At 42.8% G+C, this 19,943-nt stretch overlaps 1 protein-coding gene across 1 annotated transcript; it reads left to right on the plus strand.

Moving 5' to 3' along the window:
* Positions 1-256: 256 nt before the first annotated feature.
* Positions 257-19,552, plus strand: LOC129773742 (uncharacterized). Its single transcript, XM_055777386.1, has 3 exons — positions 257-644; positions 12,794-13,753; positions 19,470-19,552. The coding sequence occupies exons 1-3, from the start codon at positions 257-259 to the stop codon at positions 19,550-19,552; spliced, it is 1,431 nt and encodes a 476-aa protein (XP_055633361.1).
* The last annotated feature ends 391 nt before the right edge of the window (positions 19,553-19,943 follow it).

Here is a 19,943-nt window from a genome sequence, read left to right on the forward strand (position 1 = left end):
AGTCGAGCTCCAACCAAGCGAGAATTGCTTCGCATCATAATGACAGTTTTTGACCAGCTCGGTCTCATATCGCATTTCTTGATGATTCTCAAGGAAGGAAGTATGGCGAATCGGATTGAGATGGGATGAGCAAATAACTGGAAAGCAGTTCGAAAGTTGGAAATCCTGGGTTAAATTGCTGCCGAAACTGGAAGACATTCAAATTCCTAGATGTTTTCATCACGCGACATCGATCGGGGATCAAACCCGAATCCAAATGCATACGTTCGTAGATGCAGGTGAAAACGGTATGGCAGCGGTAGTATATCTGCGCTTCGAGGAAGATGGTTTAGTAGAGTGCGCATTGGTTGGTGCGAAAACACGCGTAACTCCTCTAAGATACCTGTCGATCCCACGATCGGAACTCCAGGCAGCGGTCATCGGAACGAGGCTAGCTAATACTGTAACTAAATCATTTTCCCTTCGGATATCACAGCGCTATTTCTGGTGCGACTCCCGAAATGTTCTGTGCTGGCTGCGATCCGACCACCGTCGATACAGCCAGTATGTGGCCGCTCGAGTTCGTGAAGTGCTAGACACTACGGAAATAGATGAGTGGCATTGGATTCAGTCGGAGTGGAACGTTGCCGACGACGGTACAAACGGTACAAATTGAAGATCGATGGTTTCAGGGGCCGGGATTTTTGAAAGGATCGGAGGAAAGCTGGACAAAACGCAGTTTTATTAGGGAAACAACTGATGAAGAGATTCGGTCAAGTGCACTGTTCCATGGTAAAAAGACGGGTGGGTAATGTCGGGGACATAACCGGAGTGACGTAGGACTATACAAAGGGGACAGCTTTTGTTAAATATATATATTTTAAATATATTGTTTTATTTCCTTCTCCTACGTGAATACCTACCTATCTACCTGAAAAATGGATTAGTTTACTGTTTATTCTTTATGAATATGTTGATGGTTCTGAAAAGAACCTTTGGTGTTGTGTTTTTGTTATCACTCGATATTCCCATCTTGTTCGGTTAAACCTTCCTGTTTAGCTATTGCGTTTGCCACTCGCTACAGCTTTCACAGTTGGAAAATTTCTTCCCATCCAGCTTGTGACATATTGTTCAGTAAATTACATTTAATGCGACGTGCCGGAGAAACACTTTGCCACTCACTGAAACTAATTGTTGCCTTGATGAGCGCCGAACCGAAGCTGCTCTGTTCTTGATGCGGGTTTTCTGATTGTCGTGAGCAGCTTTGCAAGCCAACTCGAGCACTCCGACGGCCGAAACTCTATAATTGCCGTTAGGTATACTGGTGCTCCGGCACAAATCCGTTCGGCCTAGTTACCCTTGCGGAGCAATCAGTGAATGCGACCAACAGAGAACTGGAGACCTGCACGGTTCGAGTGAGACTTTGCCTTTCCCTTAACTTGTCCTCCTTTTTTACGTCCACGATGCCGATGCCGTACAACCACACGGGTTTACGGTTTGAAAGAAAATAAGATATTTTTTTGGGGTCCGCGTGTTTTATACTCTAGCGGTACATACTCACAGGATAGAGACAAATCGGCAGACTCAGCCAGAGGGGCGAGTCCAACGAGACGAACGAATGAGCGTTAAAAGGGAGCGATGGCAAAAAAATACATTCATTACGATTTGTTCGCTCGTTGGATTCACATGCAGGCTAAAAAGGGTCCTTTTCAGGATCACAAAATTATCTTCAATCTAAAGAGTTTATTGTTTTGTTATCACTCGATATCCCCATCTTGTTCGGCTAAACCTTTCTGTTTAGCGATTGCATTTGCCACTCGCCACAGCTTTCACAGTTGGAAAATTTCTTCCCATCCAGCTTGTGACATATTTTACAGTAAATTACATTCAATGGCACGTCGCAATACCACCACTCAGTATCGGATTGGAGGTAATTTTAACCTGTAATTGAACATTTGCGATGACAGTGGTACAGTGTCGACCTTCAATGTGGGGTCATAATTTGGACCCCGAACTCTATGTTTACAAAAATGTCCAAATAAATATGTCGCATTGCAGGTCCGTCCAATTAGCTAAATGTCGAGATAAGTGTAAATTACTGTACTTTCAATCTAGAAGCAATTTAAGAATTGGTGAAAATCAATAAGCTCAGAACAACTGCCAAATTCACATACTCATCATATCCTGGCAAACAAATTATGAAAAAATCAATTTGTGTTTTATTATTATTTTGGATATTGTTTTAGAAAGCATTGAACTGTATTTCCTAAACTCTTTTTTGGAAGGTTTAATGGCCCTGAAAAGCGCCTTGTTTTATGGAATGGTTCCAATTTAGAAAACTTAGTACTCGTGGTTTTGAAAAAAACCATTTCGAACGCCCTCGATGCCGCCTTGTTCTGGATTTGCCACCAAAGCAGTTTGTATAACGAACAAACTTTTTTCTTCTGCTACCTGCTGCTGTTTTGCGATTGCGTTTACCACTCGCCACTTGTTGTCTTGATGTGTTCTGTTCTGAATGCGGCTTTTCTTATCGTCGCGAGCAGCTTTACCAGCCAACTCGATCACTTCGGCGGCCGAAACTATATAACGCCGACTAGGTGGACTGGTGCACTGGTACTAACGCGCTCGGCCTAGCTACCCTTGCTGCGCAATTGGCGGATACACCTACGGCGAACTGCACACTTGCACGGTTCGAGTGGGACTTTGCCTGTCCCTTAACTTGTCCTCCTTTGTTACGTCCGCGATGCCGATGCCATACAACCACACGGGTTTACGGTTTGAAAGAAAATAAGATATTTTTTTGGGGTCCACGTGTTTTATACTCTAGCGGTACACACTCACAGGATAGAGACAAATCGGCAGACTCAGCCAGAGGGGCGAGTCCAACGAGACGAACGAATGAGCGTTAAAAGGGAGCGATGGCAAAAAAATACATCATACTGATTTTAACCTCCGACCGAGAAGGTCACGTTTTTTTCAGCTCGGCAGTTTGGCGTTTTGGACAGCGGACTAGGACGTCTCCCCCTGGCGATTCCGAAGGAATTAACTTTAATTATTTTTAAGTGGCAGCAGAAGGAGAAGCAGATAGCAACGGCTAGTTTCGACCGTTAGGAGCGGGCGCTTGCCGGCAAACCGGAAAAGCGCGCGCTTTTGCGGCGTCACCGACGCCACGCCCCCTTTTTCCTTTGGGCAGTGGTGCCAGTTTTTCTTCTAGTATCGTAGTGATTTTTAACATAAACAAAAAAACTAATAAGAAAACACGCATTACGGACGGTGAAGTGACTGAAGGAAAACAAATTCAAAAGTTTATTCCCCTAAATTGTTCGCGATTATTGGTGGTTTTTGTAAGAGCTCTATAAAAAAAGTGACAGTGTTTTTCTAGATAATATCCCAAAATGAAAAGCCCTCATAAGTGTTCTCTCCTTTAAATAATAAATCGATCGGTCGGCTATTATATATATAAGGGGTAGCCGACAACAGCATGGCTTCCAGTAGCTCCGGGCCTCCGGGAGGCCGGGCTACAAATTTGTACGAGGGTAAACCTACCCAACGTACTGCTCCAAGGTGGGCCGACCCACTGAACGGCGACCTACAGATCCTGTTACTTCGTGCCACAGGAGAGAACGTGATCCCGACTAACCCGTTCGTCGTGAGTAAGACGATCGCCAACGCTGTAGGAAAGAAATACTACACAGCGCGACCGCAACGGGACGACAAAAAGAGGATGCAGGATATATCCTTACGGCCAAGGACGAGGAAATAATTGGTAAGCTCCTTTTAATCAACAAATTGATTGATGAAACCCCTATCGAAGTAATTTACCACCCTACTCTAAATCAACGTAAATGCGTTGTTACTTGCCGTGATGTCATTGACATCAAAGAACCTGAACTAATTACAGAGCTTTCCGATCAAGGTGTGATCGATGTCAAGCGAATCACCAGGAAGGAGAATAACATTGTTATCCCAACCGCTACTCTCATTTTGACAATTCGTGGAACTGTTGTTCCCGATTTTATTAACTTCGGATTTATTCGGGCTGGGACTAGAAATTTCTATCCCAACCCAATGCAATGTTTCAAATGCTATAAATTTGGACATACGAGCAAGCGATGCAAACGCGAGAACCCGCTTTGCCGAAATTGTGGACAGGAACATCCAGAACAAAAGGATGGAATTAAAACCTGCAACGCTTCAGCATTTTGCTTGAATTGCCAAGGGGACCATTCCTCTTCGAACAGGAAATGCCCCGTATGGCAATCTGAAAACAATATAACCAAAATCAGAATCGACTATGGTATCTCCTATAAAGAGGCGAAAGAAAAGTTCAACGGTCAAAATAACGGACTAACTTTTGCAAGTGTTCTGCAAGACAGACTCTCCAACTTGCAAAAGCCAACACCCAGCTGCAATTGCAAATGTAACTGCGCCTCGGCCGCTTCGGCCTCTTCTAGCCGCGAAAGCACACCCCAATTGACACTACAATCGATACCTCAATGACAGAGTCGACAACTGATAGCTCAACAACTGAATCCGAAAACGAATCAGTCATTTCAATGGACACTTTTGATGTTCCAAACAAAAATAAAAATAAAAGAAAGATTGCGAAAGGTTCATCTTCAGATTCAGATCAAAAATCCGAAGATGAAACCCTAACTAACAAAGACAAGAAAAGAACAAGAAATGAACAAAAACAGACACCAACAACAACTAACAATACAACCCCAACAGCAAACAACAACAACAACAACACACATCAAACAAAAAACAACAATAACAACAACAGCAACGCACATTCAACAAAAAACAACACAAACGCAACAAACACTCCAAAGACTTCTACACCAAACAAAAACAACACCAATACCTCAAAGAAAGCTTCTCTTTCCAAGGGTAAAGGACCATCGAACTAATTCTCTTTGAATAGTTCAAACATACACACAATTAAGACTTAGGAATTAGAGTTAAAAACACCAACACATTCACTCCAACACAGAAATTCGGGATACAATGGAACATCAGAAGTATCCGACAAAATATTTTAGAACTAAAAATTCTTATTTCGAGCTCTAATCCCACAGTCATAGCCCTTCATGAAACTATGACACCAAACAACTTCAATAAACACTTCATCTCAAAATACATCACATATTTCAAAGAGGGTCCCAACCCCTCAAAACAGGGAGTTGCAATCGCAATCAAGGATGGCACTCCACATGATCTTCTTCCCATTACCACTGACCTTCAGGCAGTGGTAGTGCGCATTAAACACCCCTTTCCAATCACCGTCGTTAGCATCTTTATCACTAATGATTCCGATCCGAACACTCTACGCGGCCAACTGGACCATCTGTTCGCCCAACTTCCCGCCCCAATCATGCTTATGGGTGATTTCAACGCCCACTCATACGCCTGGGGAGGTGCATACCTCGATCGAAAAGGATCCATCATTGAGGATTTCATATCCGACCATTCTCTTCTCCTTCTTAACAACGGCCAACACACCAGAATCCATTATTCTGGTACTACTTCAGCCATCGATCTCACTATAGTATCAGACAAACTCTCTTCAAAGCTTTCTTGGAACATCCACGATGATACTTGCGGAAGCGATCATTTTCCAATCTTCACTTCCTTCGGCCAAACTTCTCCAGAGTTTTCAACAAGGCCAAGATGGAAATTTGAATACGCTGACTGGGCTGGCTATCAGTTTGACATTGAAAACCGCCTCTCCGTTAAACGAGATTGGACAGCCGAGGAATTCTCCAAAGTTGTCCTAGAAGTTGCAATGGTACATATCCCCAGAACCAGTAGCATCCCTGGCAGGAAATGTGTCCCATGGTGGTCGCCTGAGCTGAAGGCAGCGATCAAAGGTCGACGTAAGGCTCTACGCAAATTAAGAAAGGCCCACCCGGACAGCCCACTGAGACCCACTCTGCTTACAGAGTTCCAAAGGGCTCGCAAAGAAGCTAAGACTGCTATCAACACAGCCAAGCACAACAGTTGGGTTAAATTCGTCAACGAAATTAATCCCAACGCGTCAACAAAGGAGATATGGAATAAGATTGGCAGGCTTCATGGCAAGAAAAGGAGCAAAGAATATAATCTTCTAATTAACGGTCAATACACCAATGACCGGAAAACCATCGCCGAGGCGTTTGGAGATTTCTTTGCATCCGCCTCCTCCAATCAAAACTACGACCAAACCTTTCTAACCCACAAAACGGAATGCGAAAGAATTCCCATCGATTTTCATACCGATGTGGAATTTGACTTCAACAAAAACCTCTCCCTCAAAGAGCTCGATTGGGTACTGAACAAAGTCAAACAAGGATCCACAGGACCTGATGACATCAGCTACCCTATGCTTAAGAATCTATCCCATCTCGGGAAAAAAGCACTTCTGAAGCTCCTCAACAAAGTCTGGGACAGTGGAACCCTCCCCAGTTGCTGGAAAGAGGGTTTAATGATCTGTATCCCGAAACCAGACATGAACAACCATCTTCTCGACAATTTCCGCCCCATCACTCTCCTAAGTTGTGTTAGGAAAGTCTTGGAAAAAATGATCAATCGACGCTTAACGACTTTTCTAGAGTCAAATAAGCTGATTGATCCCAGACAATTCGCATTCCGTGCGGGAAAAGGTACAGAAGATTGCCTTGTAGCAATCGAAAAAATCCTAGACGACGCAACTGAAAAATTACACCACATTGATATTGTTTCCCTGGATTTATCCAAGGCCTTCGATCGGGCATGGAGGTACCCAGTGCTGAAAAGCCTTTTCGACTGGGGGATTCGTGGGAGATTAGGTCTCTTCATTAAAAGTTTTCTAGAAAACCGGTCTTTCAAAACCGTTATGAACAACCACCAATCTTCTCTAAAAATCCCAGAAAACGGCTTCCCACAAGGCTCAGCACTTTCACCAACCCTCTTCAACATTGCCATGCAATCTCTATTCGAGATTATCCCGGACCATATAAAGGTCATAGTCTATGCAGATGACATCACTCTTATCTCTACGAGCTGCTTCGGCTTAATTCAGAGAAAGAGGCTTCAAAAAACCTTAGACTCCATCCAAAACTGGGCTCTAAAAACAGGTTTCAAAATTTCCCCGGAGAAATCCAAACACATACATATCGGAAAAGCTCTCAGAAGGAGAACCTATCTTCAGCTCAACAAAATCTCGATCCCTACAATGAGGACATTGAAAATACTAGGGGTCACTTTCGACAAGAAACTCAACTTCCTATCACATTCTCAAAAGACCAAAATAGCCACCAGAAAGAAACTGAACATCATCAAGGCTATCGCAGGCAACCTAGCCTCTTGTCATAGAAAGACGCTGCTAAATGTTGTAAATGTTTGGTTGGTCCCACAAATCCTTTACGGAATAGGCATCTTCAGCCGTGGAGGGGACAAGGTGTTAAACACCATTCAACCAATTTACAATAAAGTAATTAGGCTCGCAATTGGCGCTTTTCCCACCAGTCCTACTCTTGCTGTAATGGCAGAAAGTGGGCAACTGCCCTTCACCCACCTGGTAACAAAAGCCATCACCAATAAAGCCATCCGTCACTTGTCACTCCCCGAAAGCGACCACAATGTCCCATTAATACATAGGGCTAAAACATGGTTCAAAAATCTCACGAACAAAGATCTTCCCGATATATGTGAACGTTCATCTGCGACGGGAAGAAATTGGAACGTCAAACCGCCGAACATTAACCTTGAACTTCTCAAGGCAGTTCGAGCGGGAGACCCTTCTCCAAAAGTCAAAGCCTGCTTCAATAACCTCGTTGCATCCAATTTTCAAATCAACCACCAGGTATACACAGATGGTTCAGTCAGTGCCGATGGAGTTGGATGTGGAATCTTTGAGAGTAGATACACTGGTAGCTTTTCTCTTCCACCGCAATGCTCCATCTTCAGTGCGGAAGCTTTCGCTCTTTTAATAGCGAAAGCTTCCGCACCCATGCTTTTAATGCACCCATGACTTCCTTCCTACCACAATATTTTCCGACTCAGCTAGCTGTCTCCATGACCTTCTAAGTGGAAACAGCAAACACCCATGGATAACACAAACAGAAGAGGCAAGGGCAGCAAAATAGAACCCCCAGACATGCCCTGTCCTCCATCTGACATTGTCCGCTGGGTAAAACAGCAAGTCCGTGAAAGTTGGGACATATGCTGGATAAACAGCCGTCCCACTCATCCTCATAAAATCAAAAATTCCACTCTCCCTTGGGAGGACCGTCTCAATAGTAGGGAAAGGCAAGTCCTTACCCGTCTTCGAATTGGGCACACTAACTTCACCCACTCACACTTGTTCTACAGAGCCGAAAACCCCCAATGTGCTTGCAATGAAGCACCCGTTTCCGTTAGCCATCTTCTATTAGAATGTCAACATACCAAAGATGCTCGAGCCCGACACAACATAGGTCAGAGTCTCCGAGATATCCTCAGTAGAGACGAAACCCAAGAAACCAATCTAATTGAGTTTCTGAAAGAAACCGACTTCTTTGGTAAAATCTAATTCGAAATACTAAGTACTTTTGAAATTGTTTATTTAAAGGGTGTGTCACATCAAATTGCATCACGGAAAAAACGCTGTAGAAATTTAATTTTTAGGAATTATATCTTCAGCTTTCGCTTATAATCAGATGAGAGTGTATAGATCACGTTGGCCATGCTTCACTGTCAATTTTTCGTAAATTTGGAAAAATGTCGTCGAACGAAAAAGAGCGTCGTGAATTAATCCTGTGCACTCATTTCGAGAATCCGGAGTTGTCACATCGGGACATCGGTAAGATGCTGGGAATCGTCCAATCCACGGTCAGCAGAGTACTAAAACGATACTTCGAGAACCTAACCATCGACCGGAAGGTGAAGAACGGCAAAAATGGATGCTCCGTCAGTGAAAAAGATCACAAGCGCGTAGTTAAGCAGTTTAGACGTGATCCGAGAAGTTCGGTCCGGGATGACGCCAATAAGCTGAATTTGAAGTTCTGAAGTTCATTCGTCCAGCGGACCAAGCAGCGGAAGGGCCTGCGTACATACAAGGTTCAGAAGGCTCCTAACCGCGACGAAAGGCAAAACATGGTGGGGAAGACGCGAGCCCGGAAGCTGTACACCGAAATGCTGACGAAGCTGCATTGCCTGGTAATGGACGACGAAACCTACGTCAAAGCGGACTTTCGTCAGCTGCCGGGCCTGTTGTTCTTCTCCGCAGAGGACAAATTCAGCGTTCCGGAGGAGATTCGCAAGCAGAAACTATCCAAGTTTGCCAAAAAGTACATAGTGTGGCAAGCGATCTGCTCTTGCGGAAAGCGGAGCGCCCCCTTCGTGATGACCGGCACGGTAAACGGGCAGGTTTACCTTAAGGAGTGCCTACAGAAGCGCTTACTACCACTATTGAAGCAGCACGAGGGCCCGACCATCTTCTGGCCGGATCTCGCTTCGTGCCACTATTCAAAGGACGTGTTGGAGTGGTACGAAGCCAACGAGGTCACCTTCGTGCCAAAGGAAATGAACCCGCCCAACGCTCCGGAGCTTCGCCCAATAAAGAAATATTGGGCGATTATGAAGCAGGCCCTCCGGAAGAACCCAAAAATTGTCAAATCGGAGGCGGACTTCAAGAGAAAATGGATTTCTGTTAAAAAAAAACTACAACCTGACGTTGTACAGAACCTTATGGACGGGGTAAAGAGGAAGGTGCGAGCATACGGGCTTGGGCTCGAAGTATGAATAAAAAGAAAATGCCAAAAGTTGTTTAATAGTTTTTATTTTACTGTCTAAAATTTTCAAAAGGATCGGTCTACTGAGCGAATTTCTACAGCGTTTTTTCCGTGATGCAATTTGATGTGACACACCCTTTATTACAGTTCGCCACTTCACGGTCATGTATGCGTGTTCATGTGTGTATACACATGTATGTACGGGTCGGAAGGAAGGAATTCATACATGTATATACACGCATTCAATAATAATAAATAACAAATAATATAATATATACTTTCATACCCACATCTATCTTCTATCCATTACATTATACTTTAATCAACTTCCTATTCCTACAGCCACACCCACCAAGGAGGATAAATTCATTAAATAAACCTCTCCATTTTTCAGCTCTACTATATACCATTAAATTCAAAACCACTATATTTTATTATCTATTCAAACTGTATTTCATTTCATTTCACCCCACCCCACACCCACTCCTCCCCTCTTTCCATCCCATACCACTCCCACCCCCTTCCACTCTACTAATCCCACCCAAATCCTTTCCACTCCTTTCCTTCCCATCCTCCTCAGAAGGGCCTTTTTGTTTTTTGTTTTTGGAACACGCCTTTCGCTGGGTCACTTGTGCTTCGTTACTGCTTTGGTCCTCGGATCAGTAAATATTTACTTTTATTTACAGCATATATTAAATATCTTATGAAGCATAGGATCCCTTCCTACCTTCTTCTTTAGTCGAGCGGACAGATCTGATGAGTAATTTTGTTGGTTTCCCTTTCGCCAGTCCCCTCTGGGCTGGTTTTATTGTGACTCTTCACTGGGCTAGAGGCGAATGAACTGCAAAAGTTTAAAGCCTCTTAAAAACAAAGAAAGAAGAAGAAGAAAATACATTCATTACGATTTGTTCGCCCGTTGGATTCACATGCAGGCTAAAAAAGGTCCTTTTCAGGATCACAAAATTATCTTCAATCTAAAGAGTTTATTGTTTTGTTATCACTCGATATCCCCATCTTGTTCGGCTAAACCTTTCTGTTTAGCGATTGCATTTGCCACTCGCCACAGCTTTCACAGTTGGAAAATTTCTTCCCATCCAGCTTTGTGACATGTTGTACAGTAAATTACATTCAATGCGACGTGCCGAAGCACCACTCAGTGTCGCATTGGAGGCGATTTTAACCTGTAATTGAACATTTGCGATGACAGTGGTACAGTGTCGACTTTCAATGTGGGGTCATAATTTGGATCTCTATGTTTACAAAAATGTCCAACTAAATAAGTCGCATTACATGTCCGTCCAATTAGCTAAATGTCGAACTAATTGTAAATTACTGTACTTTCAATCTGGAAACAATTTAAGAATTGGTGAAAATTGAATAATCTTGAAAGTCCCCAACTATCAATAAGCTCAGACTGCCAAATTCACATACTCATCAGATCCTGGCAAACAAATTATGAAAAAATCAATTTGTGTTTTATTATTGTTTTGGATAATGTTTTAGAAAGCATTGAACTGTATTTCCTAAACTCTTTTTTGGAATGTTTAATGGCCCTGAAAAGCGCCGTGTTTTATGGTATGGTTCCAATTTAGAAAACTTTGTACTCATGGTTTTGAAAAAAACCATTTCGAACGTCCTCGATGCCGCCTTGTTCTGGATTTGCCACCAAAGCAGTTTGTATAAAGAACAAACTTTTTTCTTCTGCTACCTGATGCCGTTTTGCGATTGCATTTGCCACTCGCCACTCGCTGCAACTACCTGTTGTCTTGATGTCCACCGAACCGAATGTGTTCTGTTCCGAATGCGGGTTTTTTTATCGTCGCGAGCAGCTTTACCAGCTAACTCGATCACTTCGGCGGCCGAAACTATATAACACCGGCTAGGTGGACTGGTGCACTGGTACTAACGCGCTCGGCCTAGCTACCCTTGCGGGGAACTCCAGATCAACACGGTTCGAGCGGGATTTCGCCTTTCCCTTCACTTTTCCTCCTTTACCATGTCCAGACATGGCTGCTTGGGTTGGTTTGTTGATGTGTTGTGATGCGAACCGATGTGGTGTACGGTTTGAATGAGAATGATCGTTACGGAAGGAAGGAAGGAAGGAAGGTCTTGTATTATAGAGACTTTAAACTTTTGCAGTTCATTCGTCTCTAGCCTTGAGAAAGGCCCTTTGAAAACTCTACTCTACTCTATTACTCTACTCCAGCGCTACCACCTCCGCCCTCTTGCCTTGAGAAAGGCACTCGATCCCTCGCCGTCCAGCCCGTCCAGCAACGATGTTGTCCAGTCGGTGTCCACACAAAGAATGTGATCGTTACGGCAGCGGAGCGGGGATTTTTAAGCTGACTGGCTGGCTCGAGAATTACGCATGTGTGTGACTGCGACCAATGTTTCGTTCATTTTTTTCTTTTTTCTTTCCAATCGTGCTTCATTCTATTTCGCTGCTGCTCTGGTTGCCCGTTTTGGTCGGTACGATTTGAGGAGCACAAAATGGACCAATCAAAAATGGGCACATATGGCATTTTGACAATGCTTGATATTTCACAATTATTCAATTATTTATCTCATGAAAAATGAAATGTTATTCGTTATGATAGATGCGTAGATATATTTCCTATCAATTGATGCAAAAACCTTTGCGATCTATTGAGAAATGCTCGAGTTATAAGCGTTCCAAATCTTGCATTTTTTCCTACTTGTTCAGTGCCTAGATTTCCATTTCACCCCCTATATCTTCCGGTCAGACGTAGTCCTACGTCAAAAAACTTTTGTCGATTTTCCTCGTCGCCACTATTGGATCTTCGGATACGGGAGGGTGTTCAAAACACGTCTGGTCTCGTTGAGAGGTGGATATAAAAAAGCACGTTTTATTATTTTCAGTTTGACAGGTCTCTTACGTAGGCGTTACCTGCGTTACTATTCTTATCAAGCTTTATACAATAAGGTGTGTATAACAATTTATGTAGGGCTGGACATAACAACAAGTAGCAGCAAGATTCACAAGCTGAGCCCCTTTTTGGACCCGGCAAATATTTTACGAATGAACAGCAGGGCCGCGAAATGTATATTCCTATTTCCAGATGAAAAGTACCCAATCATACTACCCGATGATCATCCCGTCACTCATTTGGTGCTCGCCGATTTTCATGAAAGGTATCATCACCGAAACTATGCAACGGTTGCGAATGAAGTTCGCCGAAGATTTTGTATTCCACGTTTGAGACGAACGCTTCGTAAGATGAGACACAGGTGTCAATGGTGTCGGAACTGTGATGTAAGTCCGGTGCCACCAGAAATGGCTGAGCTTCCTCAAGCCAGATTGGCTGCGTTCAGCAGACCATTCTCTCACGTTGGAGTAGATTTTTTCGGGCCGATTGAAGTCATTGTGGGTCGCAAAGTAGAAAAGCGTTGGGGTGTCCTGATGACGTGCCTTACGATTCGGGCTCTTCATATCGAGGTCGCCAGTTCACTTAACACGAGTTCGTGTATTATGGCGTTGAATAACTTCATTGCTCGTCGAGGAACTCCTGTTTGCTTCTATAGCGACAGAGGGACAAATTTTATTGGTGCTTCCAAAGAATTGCGTGAGGCTGTCCGTGCTTTAGATAAACACCAGCTGTCGAAGGAGTTCACTACAGCTTCGACGTCCTGGCGTTTCAATCCGCCAGCTACCCCCCACATGGGTGGCAGCTGGGAGAGACTTGTCCAATTGGTAAAGCGGAATCTGACGGAAATTCTCAGAAGTAGACGGCCAACAGACGAGGAGCTGCGTAGTGCATTGACCCTGATTGAAGGCGTACTCAACAGTCGCCCCTTGACAGAGGTTCCCGTAGATAACGAGTCCGAACCAGCGCTCACACCAAACCATTTCTTATTGGGTTCATCGGATGGTTCGAAGCCTTTCACACTGTGTGACGACAATGTACAAACCGTGCGTCGTGGATGGCAGGTTTCACAGGTTATGGCGAACGCTTTCTGGAAACGCTGGTTGCGGAACTATTTACCTGAAATTACCAAAAGGTCAAAATCAAAAACAGGAAGTGGGTTATATCTATGGTATAACCGCAAGGGTGACGTAGGACTATCGTTGATTTAGAGATCATTTGTTTGTAGTTGAATCTAAATCCATCCTGAATGAATGAATAAATAAATATTTGGGTGACTTCAAAAACGAGAGTGTTACGTTGGAGACTCAAGGTTTTATGCATCCAATATTGGATACAAAAAACCTTGTTCTGAAGAATAATCTTCAGAAGCTTTCCTGCTAACTGCACTTGATTGACAAATCACAAAACCAAATGTATGTGGTCGCAGTATTATATGGATAGAAAACATTAAAATAAACTCGCTTGAATGTAATTTTCAATTCCAAGGGGAACTGGCAGATTATTTTTCAGCAACGATCATTTCTTTCCAGGTTTCCTCTCGATAACCAGCAAACGAAAAAAGTTGCGCACGTGTATGTGTGTGTGTGTGGCGGCTGCTTCTATGTCTTCCCGAGGAACCGTATTTCGATGCTGATACTCTCTTGGTCACGAGAGTATCAGCATCGGCTTTTCTGCGCTCCCTCGCAGTACAAACAAACTGATTGCATTTCAGGTCAGGTCAGGCCAGGTAATGAATCCCTCGATCCCTCGCCGTTCAGCTCGTTCAGTAACGATGTTGTCTTGTCGATGTCCTCAGGCGTCGTGTACAAATTACGTAACGCTAAAAATCCGAATTCTGAACCACCTCTCCCCCCCCCCCTTTCGTAACGCAATTTCCTATCTCTAATAAACAGAAAGTAACGCAACATCTACCCCCTCCCCCCTTATCGCGTTACGTAATTTGTGCACGACGCCTCACGAAAAATGAATCGGTTTCACCACCACAATATCATTTCAGTATGCTTTTCGTGCGTGATTGAATCGAGAGAAGGTGTGGTTTACGATGGCAATTTGGAAGGCAAACTAGAGGAGAATGAACTCTCTGAGTATGAAAATTTCGGCGACTGAGCAATAATCGATTGAAAATTATATAATTTTCGCGATACGAAACATTTTCCGTTTTTCATGTTATGCATCCAATATTGGATACGAAAATATCCTACTGATGGGAAAGAATAATCTTCAGAATTTACACTTGATTACACTTGATTGAAAAATTACGAAATCAAATGTATTTGGTCGCTGTGTTCGTCATATAATTAGAAAACATTAAAATAAACTCTTTCGCATGGATGTATTCTTCAATTCCCACGGAACTGGCAGATTATTTTTCAGCAACGATTAGATCTTTCCGGAATTTTCTCGATGCTGTATGGCATCCACACGAAAATTCTCGTTTCAGTTTGGCCTGTAAAAACTTTTCTAAACTCTAATCCATCAAATTTGGAGCCCTGAAAAGGGCCGTTGATTATATGCTAAGCTAATATAGCACCCTCTCCTTGGATTCGATGGGCCAGCTGAATGTCCTTGGGCATGATGTCGTCACATCACGTTTCACGTTTTGCGTGGATAGCACACAAATTTGTATCTTTGAATAAGCCTCCTGCAGCGTCATAACAGCGGAACTTTGGAAGCGCAAGTCGGTTTTGAAGTCCTGAGCAATTCCACGATCCAAAAGCTGCAAAGGTAGCTTGCGGATTAGCAATTCGGTCGACTTCCGATAGCGATGAATTTCACGCAAAGTTCCCGGTCGATAGCGATGTGGCTTCTTCACCTATCCTGCGGCTGGTGCGCTTATCCGAGCTGCTTTCGTGTGCCTTACCACTGAAAGACTAACTAGCTATCTGCTTGGTCCCAAACAAACGAGTCGTCACGGTGCGAGAGTAGAGTAAGAAATGAACGAAAGCAAAGGAAGCGTCATTTTATAAACCATAAAAGTATAGAATCTAAACCCCACCCTTATTATATTCGTTGCTTACCCTGAGAGAGAAACGAATAACATCGAAGTAAGTATACAGTAATGTATTTGAATCCGGACACTTTGCGTTACATTTAATACCATACCGCAGCCACAACATTTTCTGCATGTTGAATTAATGCGATTGATTAGTAACTATCAAGAAACTATCAGTAACTATATTAGCAACTATTAATCGCATAAATTCAACATGAAAAAAATGTTATGGCTGTGGTATGATATTGAATGTAATGCAAAGTGTCCGGATTCAAAAGCATTACTGTAAAAAAGAGTTAACTCGACTGAAATTTTTTCGGTTCGGCCTGCAAAAACGAAATTAAGAGCCCCCGCCGACTGCAGACTGACTTGTCGACCGATAGTTCGGTCGGCTTCTTAATCAGTACGGAGAGGTATGCACGTGTGTAAACTACACCGATTCAGTTGCGTCGGTTTTTGCACCAGTAGGCCGATCCGACCATACTGTCGGCTGAAAAAAAGTCTATAGTGTGCGGGGGCTCTAATTGAAGTGTACAGCATAATGCATAGACGTAAGTATGAGCTTCCCCATCTCATATTCGAATAAGATTAATGGGTTTCCAAGTGTGCGCGCTACATACGGATACGAGTGATTTCAATAACCTGTTTTCGAAGCTATTTTTCGACTCAATAAATAGCAATCATATAACTCTTGGACATTTTATCTTTTGTATGAAATAATTATCATACTGTTCCGTTGATCCGAAGCAGAATGAATCACGCTTAAAGAAGGAATGGATTTTTTCTTGGAATTTAATCAGCAGAAATAATGCCCTTTCCCAACAATTAAAAACGACAAACGCTAAACAGTTTCATCAAACTGATTTCTTCGATATGGGGATATATTCACTACATCATGTCATATATTTCATATTTTTCATTATGAAATTCATATCCATGGCACCTATCGGTATCGAATTATCATCGACACTACGATTTTCGCTAAATGCTCCTTTCAGTTCGGCCTGTAAAAAACTTTTCTGAACTCTAATCCATCAAATTTGGAGCCCTGAGAAGGGCTGTTGATTATATGCTAAGCTAATATAGCACGCTCTCCTCGGATACGATGGGCCAGCTGGATGTCCTTGGGCATGATGTGACGCGTTTTGCATAGATAGCACACAAATTGGTATCTTCGAATAAGCCTCCTGCAGCGTCATAGCCGCGGAACTTTGGAAGCACAAGTCGGTTTTGAAGTCCTGAGCAATTCCACGAACCAAATGCCGCAAAGGTAGCTTGCGGATCAGCAATTCGGTCGACTTCTGATAGCGACGAATTTCATGCGAAGTTCCCGGTCGATAGCGATGTGGCTTCTTCACGCTTCCTGCGGCTGATGCGCTTATCCGAGCTGCTTTCGTGGTGCCTTACCACCGACAGACTAACGAGCTGTTTGCTTAGTCCCGATGAAACGAGTCCTCACGGTGCGAGAGTAGAGTAAGAAATGAACGAAAGCAAGGGAAGTGTCATTTTATAAAACATAAAAGAATAGAATGTAAACCCTCCGACTTGCACTGTGATCACGCGTATTCTAGAGCTTGCCACTCAAAATGCATTCAAGGCGTGTTATTTGGCATAGAAATCTCAACTAAGTACTAATAAAAATGACGCAAGTAATACTACGTTGAGACGGCGAAGTTCCTCTAGGAACGTTAGTGCCATTGAAGAAGAAGAAGAAGAAGAAGGTGCCATGGATATGGATTTCTTAATGAAGAATATGAAATACATGACATGATGTAGTGAATATATCCCCATATCGAAGAAATCACTTTGGTGAAACTGCATTATAAAATTATTTGTGTACGAATGCCGCAATCGATAGTCGACTCTAATTTGCGCTGGGTAATTTCCTCGGAAGACTCGATTCCTCCTTTGAGCATTAATAATCTCTTTCTGGCAAAACGATGTGGTATTAATCACATTATTTGAATGATAGAATGAAGAAGTTTTCTGCCAATTTCCTTCAACCTCCAAACGTATCTTTCTCCCGTTTGTCGTTTTCGCGTTCGCTAATCCTTTCTCACAACACCCATTTCTAGTTTGAGAAATTGTTGAGTAAACATTGTTTGTCAGTGCGCGTAGAGCGGGAATTCCTAAAGATTCATTGCACCTCTAATAAATTGCCGAAAGACGTGGTCTTACGTTGATCGCACTTGATTGAAAAAATCAAAAACGAAATGTATTTGGTCGCAGCATTATATGATGTGAAACATTTTCCGTTTTTCATGTTATGCATCCAATATTGGATACGAAAATTTCCACTGATGGGGAAAAAAATATTCAGAAACTTTCCTGTTAATTGCGATTGATTGAAAAATGACAAAACCAAATGTATTTGGTTGCAGTGTTATATGGATAGAAAACATTAAAATAAACTATTTCGCATGAATGTATTTTTCAATTCCCAGGGGAACTGGCAGATTATTTTTCAGCAACGATGATAGCAACGAGAATTCCGCGCGTGTATGTGTGTGTGTGTGTGTGTGTGGTGGCTGCTCCGATGTTTTAAGCGGAAACGTGGCATCACTCTCCTCCTGATGGATTCCCTTTTGGCCTTAGGTGCACAAACAGGCTCTTGGTGACACCGTTCATCAGCGCTTTCATGATAAACGAAATTAGCTTCACAACAACAGCGACAACATGCTCCAATCGCTGTTCAATCATAACTGAGTGGGTTTACGAGCGGCGCTCGCTTATATACCGATTTTTGATTTCAATAGCCTGTTTTGAAAGCAATTTTAAGACTATTGAAACAAGTTTTTGGATGAAAAAGTAACAAGTATATGACGCGTAGACATTTTATCTTTCAAATGAAGTGTTTATCATACCATTTCGTTCAGTTGTTTAAGAGCTATTAACGCTCAAAATCTCGGTCTCCGGCGTAACGCTTTCGTTCTCGAAACTTTGGTTTTACACCCCGGTATAGAAATGAAAGACGTAGTCCTACGTCAAAAAGTAAAACCTATTTCCGTAGGGGACATAGTGGTAATTGTGGATCCTGAACATCCACGAAATTGCTGGCCGAAAGGCAAGGTAATTTGTACCGTGGAGAAGGGAGGTCAGGTACGCAGAGCTACGGTCCAAACCTCAAGAGGAGTTTACGAACGCCCAGCCGTTAAATTAGCCGTTCTCGATATCTGGAGCGAAAGTGTGTAGGCCAACTCCCGGATTTGGCATACGGGGGGGACTGTCACAACCCCTCGGTGTTGTGTCGCTCCTCAGATATCAGAGCCACCAGTCAAAGCCGCACGCCCATGCCGGAGAATGACGGATGGATGGGCGAACAAAGGTCTATTTGTTTTATCATAAAATGAATAGAGGTGAATTCCATGCGTAGAACGTACAGTGAAACTAAATTAATTATTAAAATTAAAATTGTTATATCCTACGAACCGAACAAAAGGTAAAAGGAATTAAAATTTTGCTAATTAAAACCTATAACTACGGAATATTAATTTCATACATAGAACTAGCAGTAATTGAATATAGGAGTCAAGGAAGGAAATAAACCGGAGAAGAAAAAAACTAAACGTAAGTCACATATTATTTAAATTGTGAACGAAACTTATATATATTGTATCTCACAGGATATTAAAATATACATTATTTGAAATCTCGGAATATCTTTATTCTTCTCCATCGGCGAAAAGTAACAGGCGGAGTTATCTCCTACCTCATACAGTTGGCCTTACAGTATGGGCCTGATCATGAACGTCACTTCACGGTGAAAACGATATAAAATGCATACAAATTGCATACAATTTATTTCGTTTTCACCGTGAAGTGACGTTCGTGATCAGGCCCTATATCATACTTTTTCTCTATGTAATTCCTCTCCAGTTGACGCTCCTCTTCAAGGCGTTGAAGTTAGAGAGCTGCCCTTGCTGCTCTACAGCTTGATGTGCTCGGTTTGCCGCATCTGAAACTGGCGACTGTCGGCGCACGATCGTTACAGCGCACACAAACGAAATGATGATCATCGTCCGCAATACTCTCGCCCAAGGTACGTTTATGACAAGGTAGTCTGGACCAAGATGGTAGAGTTAACAGGTGGCTCGTAATTTACACTATTTAGAAAAGACGTATGAGGAATGGCAAGACGAAAAGTTTGGATTTGTTTATGTTATTACTTACGTTGGTATGGTTACATTTGATTTCGTCGAAGGTATTTGAAGCAGTATAATAAATAAACAGTTGTCGTTGAAAATAGTAACCTAGTAACCTTTATGCATATGCTTCCGCCAGCTGGCTCGGCTAATGTGATATGATTTATTCAAGGAATGCTTTGATCGTGGTACCGCCACTGGGGCATAA

Source organism: Toxorhynchites rutilus, chromosome 3 (assembly GCF_029784135.1).
Source record: "Toxorhynchites rutilus septentrionalis strain SRP chromosome 3, ASM2978413v1, whole genome shotgun sequence".
In the NCBI taxonomy this organism is placed as follows: Eukaryota; Metazoa; Arthropoda; class Insecta; order Diptera; family Culicidae; genus Toxorhynchites; species Toxorhynchites rutilus.